The sequence below is a fragment of the Miscanthus floridulus genome, chromosome 1, assembly GCF_019320115.1.
Source record: "Miscanthus floridulus cultivar M001 chromosome 1, ASM1932011v1, whole genome shotgun sequence".
Lineage (NCBI taxonomy): Eukaryota > Viridiplantae > Streptophyta > Magnoliopsida > Poales > Poaceae > Miscanthus > Miscanthus floridulus.
The window spans coordinates 195,905,298-195,914,652 of NC_089580.1; the positions used below are offsets into that span (position 1 = coordinate 195,905,298).

The 9,355-nt window shown below is 48.7% G+C and overlaps 1 protein-coding gene across 1 annotated transcript; it reads right to left on the reverse strand.

Moving 5' to 3' along the window:
• Positions 1-1,696: 1,696 nt before the first annotated feature.
• On the reverse strand, positions 1,697-3,775 carry LOC136469573 (uncharacterized). The gene is made up of 2 exons (XM_066467713.1): positions 3,217-3,775; positions 1,697-1,710 (listed from the first exon to the last, which is right to left on the reverse strand). The coding sequence occupies exons 1-2, from the start codon at positions 3,773-3,775 to the stop codon at positions 1,697-1,699; spliced, it is 573 nt and encodes a 190-aa protein (XP_066323810.1).
• Positions 3,776-9,355: the final 5,580 nt, after the last annotated feature.

Genomic DNA, 9,355 nt, shown 5'->3' on the forward strand with positions numbered 1-9,355 from the left:
TATTCGCTGGCTTGTTGCTAAGAGCATCTTTAGCAGATCCCAATATCCCAAAAACCTACTATTGGAGGAGTTGGCTCAAAATCGTTACCCCAGCAGATCCCCTTTTTCATCCTAGCTACCGGTGGCCACCAAAAAAAACATCCCAACTCCCCCCCTCTCATCGAGGGGGACATATAGCTCCCCCGAAAACTCACATGCATACAACGTTCAAAATTTGGCCGGTTTTCATCGAAACCGGCGATTTTCGTTTCTATCAGTGACCTCCGATAAATTCACATGTCATAAATTCTAGTTCCATTTTGTTCAGGTTTTTCAAAATTTCAGTCAGAAATTAATGAAGATTTGAAAATTTTGAGCGAAATTTCAATTGATTTTCGTTTCTATTGGTCCCCTTTGATATTCATGTCTCAATCGGTAAGCTGAACTCCGACCACATCCCAACTACTGAATTTCTTTTTCCCGCGGACATTTATGTTCTGACGAGGCTTCTCCTGGTGCGGCGACGGACGCGGATGGGTTCGGCGAGGAGGGCCACTGCGTTGGAGAGGCGTCAAGGAGGCGTGAGGCGTGGCGGTGGAGAGGGCCACCATGCGAGTGCTGCTAGATCTGACGCTAGCGTCCACGGGGGAGCCCACACTCGGTGGAGGCGTGCTTCCTCAAGCTTGAGCCGGCGTTCACCACGAGCAGTCTGCAGAGAGAGCTCGAATTGGTTATGGCAGATCGGGATCTAGGGAGGAGGAATCCGAGGTGGGCCCCACGACAATGGAGTACTCGGGGAGAGAAAGCGGTGGCCGGCGAGGGAGAGGAAGCGGCGGCTGGGGCAGGCGAGAGAGCGGTGATAGGCGACTGCGAGAGAAGCAAGCGGCGAGGAGAGCGATGTCCGCGTGGGGAAAACAACAAACGAAAGAAAAATATAACCTCTTTCGCTGACAAGTGGGCCCATCTCTATTGGCGATAATTATCGGGTATCTACTGCTGTATCTCCCCCCAATAAGTTAAAAAGTGGTATTGGATTATCCCCATTATCATGTTATTGGAGGAGTTATACTGGGGAGTTGCTGGAGATGCTCTAAGGTTAGCAGCGAAGGCAAGGAAACTAATCGAGAGTTAAAGGTAGAAGCAAGTAGAGTTCGTCAAAAGATTGAAATAATCAGAGATATTTATGGATATTCATGTAAGGAAAGAGAGATTAAGAAGCAGACATGCAAGGAAAGGAGATATATCCATGAAAAAATAAAATTAGATCAGCTATAAATAATAAACTATCTATATTCATAACTTTACGTCGCTCTAGCGTGCTTGTATAACTTGAACTTTTCCTGATTATAATCACTAGATGTCATTTTTACAACTTTGTATCCTTAATCTGTATTTTGGACCTAATTTGTAGCTAATTATCATGCAAGACATTCCTATATGTAGAGCAATAATCATGTAGACATGTTATGTCCTTAATTAAGGAACGTAATTCGTTGCCCACATGGCCCTTTTGAGGAGCCGTTAATATAACTAGTGAAAATGTAGGTACGACACGAACGTGTCGACATAAAAGAGTTCGTATATACCACAAATATTTTGTTATAAAATTATGCGGAATCTCAACGGAAACAAGTGTATCAAAAATAATTGATAGAAAAGCATGGCATAAGTACACAATGTAATTTCTTACTGCTGATGTCTAAATCTATAAGCAGAATTAGACTGGTTGTCCTGTTAGCAAAAAGGAAAATTGCAGGAAGACAACTTCAGCCAAGGTGACATGTTGCCATAATTACACAGTCAATGGATTATTCAAATCAAACAACTATAATGGACTGCATTTAAACAGAAAATCGATCACACTACCGGACAGAGCATCTTTGCCGAGGGCCTGAGCATTTGCCGAGGGAAAATGCTCGGGCACTCGGCAAAGACAAGCACACGGCAACAATAATTCTTTGCCGAGGGCTAAGGTCCGGCCCTCGGCAACAGCGCCTGACACGACGTCCATCCCCTGCCGTGAATCTTTGCCGAGGGCATCACCGTTAGGCCCTCGGCAAAGACTTTTTAACCGTTTTTGACATTTTTCTTAAAAAAAATTCTTTGTCGAGTGCCCCTGGCCCAGCACTCGGCAAAGACAGTCTTTGCCGAGTGCCAAGCTGGCACTCAGTAAATTTTCAATTTTTTTTTGTTTTTTTTACCCCAAATTTTTTGTTGGGCCCGCCTACATTGTTTACAACTTCATGTTCAAATTTGGTGCTTTTATAGTTTTTTTTTGTTATATTTGGTTGATTAATTTGATTGTGTTGAATTTTTATATATAATTCAAATTTGAATTGCAAGTGCATGGAATATTGTAATCTAGTGCTTCGAAAAATGTTATTCATGGTATTTGGTGTATGTTGAGTCTCTATCCACGAACTCGCATCAAATTTCGCACATCTTCTTCACGTAACATGACGAGCCACTTGCCGGAAAAGTGTTTTAAAATTATATAAAGTCCATACGAAGTCCGAAAATCACGAAACATGTCGAGGTGTCATGTTATCACATGTGTAGGCTGTGGTAAAAAATTGAGAATGTTTCGAGCAAGTTGCGAAACATTCTCAATTTTTTACCACAGCCTACACATGCGATAACATGACACCTCGACATGTTTCGTGATTTTCGGACTTCGTATGGACTTTATATAATTTTAAAACACTTTTCCGGCAAGTGGCTCGTCATGTTACGTGAAGAAGATGCGCGAAATTTGATGCGAGTTCGTGGATAGAGACTCAACATACACCAAATACCATGAATAACATTTTTCGAAGCACTAGATTACAATATTCCATATACTTGCAATTCAAATTTGAATTATATATAAAAATTCAACATAATCAAATTAATCAACCAAATATAACAAAAAACAATAAAAAGCACCAAATTTGAACATGAAGCTGTAAACAATGTAGGCGGGCCCAACAAAAAATTTGGGGTCAAAAAACAAAAAAAAATTGAAAATTTGCCGAGTGCCAGCTTGGCACTCGGCAAAGACTGTCTTTGCCGAGTGCTGGGCCAGGGGCACTCGGCAAAGAATTTTTTTTAAAAAAATAAAAACATCTTTGCCGAGGGCCCTGGATCTGGGCCTTCGGCAAAGGCCCAAAACCTAAAAAAACCCAGGTCGGCCCAAAATCCCTCTTTTTCCCTCCGGCCCGCGCCCGCGCTCGGTTCCGCACCCCCGCCGCCACTCACCTCGCCGCCCGCCCGCCACGCCGCTGGCTGCCCCGCCGCCCCGCCTCCGCGTCGCCCTGCGCCTGGCCGCCCCTCCCCCGACCTCAGCTCCCACCGGCGGCCGCCCCGCGCCCCACGCTGGCCCCCCTCTTCCACCACAGCCACCACCGCCGGCGGCCCCCTGTTGCTGCGCCCGGCTGCCCCGCGCCCGGCCGGCCCTCCTCCCCCCTTCGCCCGGCCGCCCCGGCTCCACCGGCGGTCGCCTCCGCGCCGCCCCGCGCCTGGCCGCCCCTCCCCCGACCTCAGCTCCCACCGGCGGCCGCCCCGCGCCCCACGCCGGCCCCCCCTCTTCCACCCAGCCACCACCGTCGGCGGCCCCCTGTAGCTGCGCCTGGCCGCCTTGGCTCCACCGGTGGCCGCCCCACGCCCGGCCGCCCCTCCTCCCCTCACGCCGGCCACCACCGACGGCCCCCTGCGCCCGGCCACCCCGGCTCCACCGGCGGCCACCCCGCGCCCGGCCGGCCCTCCTCCCCTGTGCCGGCCCTCCTGCCCCCGCGCCGGCCCCCACCGATGGCCCCATACGCCCGGCCACCCCGTCCCCACCACCACCCCGAGGCTAGTCCTTAGCTCGGCCTGGTCGCCGGCTGGTGTTGGAGGGGAGGAGGTAGAGGTGAATTAGGAGGAAGAAGAGAAGGAAAAGAGGAGAAGGAGGAAGGGGAAGAGAAGGAGAAGAAGAGGAAAAGGAGAGGAGAAGGAGAAGAAGAGGAAGGAGAGGAGGAGGAGGAGGAGAAGCGGAGAAGAGAGAAGGGAAGGGGGAGAGGAGTACTCCGGCACCCTCAACCTCGCCGGAGAAGAAACTGAACCTCGCACCGCGACGCCCGACTCCACCGCAACACTAGGTAAAACTCTCGTAATTGGCCTTCGTGCCGTATGTGGTTGTGTGGGCCTTCGTGCTGTATGTCGATATGAGGGCCTTCGTGCCGTTGTCGTTGTTGGCCTTCGTGCCGTTGTGAATGTCGGCCTTTGTGCCATTCTTTTTTGCAGGTTATGGAAACCTCACTATGCAGGGGAGGTGCTACCGAATTTTTTAACAAATACTAACATGTTGTCTTTTTATATTGCAGAGGATCCATCGGAGGGGACCAGAGGACCCCAATCGTCTTCGTGGGTGTTGCGGGTCTGCCTGCACCACGTCGCCTCGCCACTGCACCGACTCGACACCGCCCCACTAGCCTGACCTCACCGGCACCTTAGGTATAACCCCTCTATCCATATCATGGTCGTAGGTCACGTAACCTAGTTAGGCGTCTCTCGTCCGAAACAGATACGATCGGAGGTATGCGGATCTTTGCATATCTGCGACCGTATCTGTTTTGGATTGTCCACATTTTTTGGACAGCCCGCGGATGCGTAGATGAGGTTAGTTTCCATGGTCCGCTCTAGTCCGAGGCAGACTTTTGGCATCACCTCCTTGTTGTTCTCTGGATACACACTCTCCCTTGTAGGACGTGTATCGGGAGAACGGCGGGGAGGTGCTGCCGAAATTCTGTCTCGGATAGGGAGCGGAGCATAGAAACTAACCTCATCTACGCATCCACGGGTGGGATTAGGACCTATCCTCATCTATTAGAGAGTAGGAACACCGCATAGATGTAATTGATGGTTACATTACTATGTGTTGTATATGTGGAAGGATGGAAGACCGTCAGTGGATGTACACAGGCCGGAGAAGCAGGAGTGACTTTGACATTGAGTGGGTGAATGGGACAGATGCTTTCTTGGAACATGCATGGAGCTCGGGTGTAGCTAAAGGACATTCTAAACTTTGGTGTCCCTGTAGCAAATGTGACAACAACAGAAGGGTAGACAAGGTGACCATGGGTAAACATCTTGTGTACAATGGTTATACGGCTGGCTACCACCAGTGGATCCACCATGGTGAAGCAGATCATATAAGAGCGGAGGTGGTGAGACCACGCCTCGAGGCTTTTGATGATGATGCCGGAGTAGCAGACATGCTAGATGACACTTAGCAAGCTCACTTCGCAGAAGGACGTGAGAAGGAGGAGATGGAGGAAGCCGCTAAGGCCTTCTACGAAATGTTGGACTCGGCACGGAAACCCCTTCATGAGAGTACAACGGTTTCTCAGCTGGATGCCATTGGACGTGTTATGGGGTTGAAGGCCAAGTTAAATCTGAGTCACAAAGGCTTTGATAAGATGTTGGCCGTGTTTGGCAGCATGCTACCGGAGAAGCACATTCTGCCAAAGAACTTGCACGAGTCACAGAAACTACTTCGTATGCTTAAGATGCCATATGACAAGATACATGTTTGTCCGAAGGGGTGCGTCTTATTTAGGAAAGATCACAAGGATGCAAAGTACTGTCCGAAGTGTAAATCCTCAAGGTACCTAGAGGTAGACTCTGGAGATGGCTAGAAGAGGCAGCTTACGATCCCCACGAAAGTCCTACGGCACCTTCCGTTTGTGCCGAGGATCCAATAGCTTTTCATGATCGAGGAATCCATGAAACAGATGACATGGCATAAAGAAGGTGTACGGTACAAGCCATGGACGATGGTGCATCCGTCCGATGCCGAAGCATGGACGTACTTTAATGACAAACATCCTGACAAAGCAGCTAAGGCTCGTAATGTACGTGTCGCGCTGGCAACAGATGGGTTCAATCCTTATGGACAGTTGTCTACCCCATACACATGTTGGCCCGTGTTTGTTATCCCCCTGAATCTCCCCCCCGGCATCTCCTTTCAACGGCATAACATCTTCTTGTCATTGATAATTCCTAGACACCCAGGGAGTAATATGGGTGTGTACATGGAGCCTATGATTGATGAATTGATCGACGCTTGGGAGAAGGGGGTATGGACATACGACTGAGCTACAAAATCATCCTTCAAGATGCATGTTTGGTACCACTACTCCCTGCATGACTTCCTGGCATATGGGTTATTCGCCGCCTCGTATGTCCATGGGAAGTTCCCATGCCCAATATGCAAGGAAGCTGTGAGGTTCATTTGGTTGAAGAAGGGTGGCAAGTATTCGTCATTCGACAGGCATCATCAATTCCTCCCTTCTAACCATCCATTCAGACAAGACATCAAGAACTTTACGAAAGGTGTTGCAGTGATAGACCCTAAACCGTGTATGAAGAGTGGTGCTAAGGTGCGTGCTCAGATAGATGCTCTCGTGCCCAATGAAGGAGGTGGTTTTGTGGGATATGGTGAGGAACATATGTGGACTCATAAGTCCGGCTTGACAAGGCTCCCCTATTTCGATGACCTTTTTCTGCCACATAACATTGATGTAATGCACACCGAAAAGAATATCGCTGAGGTACTTTGGGGAACTCTCATGAACACTGACAAGTCTAAGGACAACGTTAAGGCTAGAGTGGACCTAGCGACATTGTGTGATAGACCGAAGCAAGAGATGCGACCTCCTAGTGGTCGAAACAAACAATGGAAAAGACCTAAGGTCGATTTCATCTTGGAACCTGATCAAAGGAGGGAAGTACTAAAATGGATCAAGATGTTAATGTTCCCAGATGGATATGCAGCTAATCTGAGCAAGGGAGTGAACTTAGGCACTTTACGAGTCAACGGGATGAAGAGTCATGATTACCACATATGGATTGAGCAGCTTCTTTCGGCGATGGTCCGAGGCTATGTCCCTGACCATGTCTAGCAAGTGCTGGCAGAGTTGAGCTTTTTCTTCCATCAGCTTTGTGCTAAGGAGATATCTCGGACCATCGCTCAGGACTTGGAAAAGCGGCACCTGTGTTGCTCTATAAGCTGGAGAAGATCTTTCCACCCGGCTTCTTCTTGCCCATGCAGCATATGATTGTGCACCTCCTGTCCAAGGCACATTTGGGGGGGCCATGCAAGCCTGGTGGTGCTATCCAATCGAGAGATGTATAAAGACTCTTCGTAAGAAATATACAAATAAAGCCAGAATTGAGGCTTCCATTGTAGAGGCAAGTCTAAGGGAGGAGGTGGCAAACTTCACAACACTATACTACAAGCCGAAACTTTCTAGCAATCATAATCCACTCCCTCGTTACAATGTTGGCGAAAATGAATGGACCCACAGCCTGTTCCAAGGCCAACTCGGCAGCGCAAGTGGATCGACCAGTAAGATATTGGGAAATGAAGAGTGGTGAAGTGTCATGCTATATGTGTTGACCAACCTTCCCGAGGTGCAGCCATTCATCGAGTAAGTTCTCAACAAACTTGTTTCAATACGCCCTGAATATTCTTCATGCAACCCCACTGATTCTCGTTCGGATAGGGAATTTGTTCGTGAGTCCTGGCATCAATCAAGGGATCCTACCTCGCTGGAACATGACACCCTTCTTTCTCGGGGTGCAGGTGCGGGGAGGCCTGATTTCATTTCTTGGTTCAAACAAAAGGTAATGTCCAATTTAGCTCCCACGTTCCATATTCCAAGTTTCTCGTTCGTTTGATTAATATAACGACCTATCATGCTTGAGCTTGTAGGCCCAGACTGACTCATCCATGAGTGAGGAGTTGAGATAGGTTGTAGGCGGCTATGATGTTAGGGTGTAGTCATTTACCGGTTATGACGTAAACGGATATCGCTTCCACACAACAAGATATGAGTCGACTCGGCCTAGACAGAAAACCACAAATAGCGGAGTTTGTACGCCCGACACTGATGGCCTCGACTATCATGGTAGAGTTGAGGAAATCTATGAACTCTCATTTCATGGTCACAAACATAAACCTGTCGTGTTCAAATGCCACTGGTTTAATCCTCGAGAAACGAGATGGACCCCTCATCTTGGGCTAGTCGAGATTCGAGAAGATTCCATCTATCCAGGAAAAGATGTCTACATTGTGGCTCAACAGGCCGTGCAGGTGTACTATACATGATATGCCAACCAAGACAAAGCAGATCTTAAGGGTTGGGCTATTGTGCACCAGGTGTCTCCACACGGTAAACTACCTGCCCCAAACGATGACGATTACAACTTCAACGCAAACACATATGATGGACAGTTCTATCAAGAAGATGGGCTACTAGGCACGTTTGAGATAGTCTTACCCGAAGCGATCGAAATGGAAGTAGACAACGAAATGGAGGATGACGAGGTTGATGGAGATGTGGTGCAAAATGCCAAGGACATAGAAATGCTTGACCGATTAAGGCTAGGCAATGATGACGAAGACAACATAGAAACGTCAGATAGTGTTGCCCATTTGGACAATTTTGACAGTGATGACGACACCTATGATCCTAATCATGAAGATTATTCCTAATACATGTAATACTATGTTTGTTTTAGTTTGTGTTTTCTTTATTTATTTTGAATCTATTTCTAATATATATACTAATAAGTCTTGTTCATTCTTTGTGATTGCAGGTGATGGCGAGCAGCCGTCCACGATGTGAGATGGCCTCCCTTTACGGGAGACCACGCCCTCCCATTTCAGACGAGGGGTCAGGGTTAGGGGTAGCGTCCACAGGAGGTCAGAGGAGGAGGACCAGGGTCAGCAGGAGGCAGCGGACTCCTTCCCCGCCACCTTCAGACGAGGTGATGGAGGAGGAGCACGTGACGGCCATGCCCGAGGACGAGGTCGAGGACGAGGACGTCCGACAAACCGAGGATGAGGCGGCCAAGGATGAGGCCACCGAGGGTGATAGTTCTGCTACCCCGACTGTCTACCAGCGAGGTCCCACGAGCCTCCCTCAGCCTCCGCTTCCTCGCAACCGGGCACTGATTCGCCCTATGGCAAAGAGGTAAGTAACTATAGATGTTATCACAACTACTTCATATGATAATGTTGAAAATCAAAAGAGGAACTGATAAATTTTCTTAATCACTTGTGCAGGGACTGGTTGGTTTTGTCGGGTACTCCTGCACGCTCCCCCGTGAGCATCCTTGGTGTTTTGTGCAGGAAATGGTACCTCGGCCTTATGAACGTGTCCAAGGACATGCGGGAGCTGGCCTACACGTGGGACAGGTACCAGTTGGCCCCTGACGACAGGTACCGCAACAAGCAGGAGCGGGTACTGGCGAAGTTTTGGGTAAGTCTCTCTCGCACAACATTTTCATTGGGCAAGTCTTTTATTGAAATAATGAATGGATACATCGGTTTTGTATGCAGAGGTATTTCAAG

What these genes read in the sequence shown, in the direction of transcription:
- LOC136469573 (XM_066467713.1), bottom strand. Translation starts at nt 3,775, where the DNA reads ATGGGGCCATCGGTGGGGGCCGGCGCGGGGGCAGGAGGGCCGGCACAG.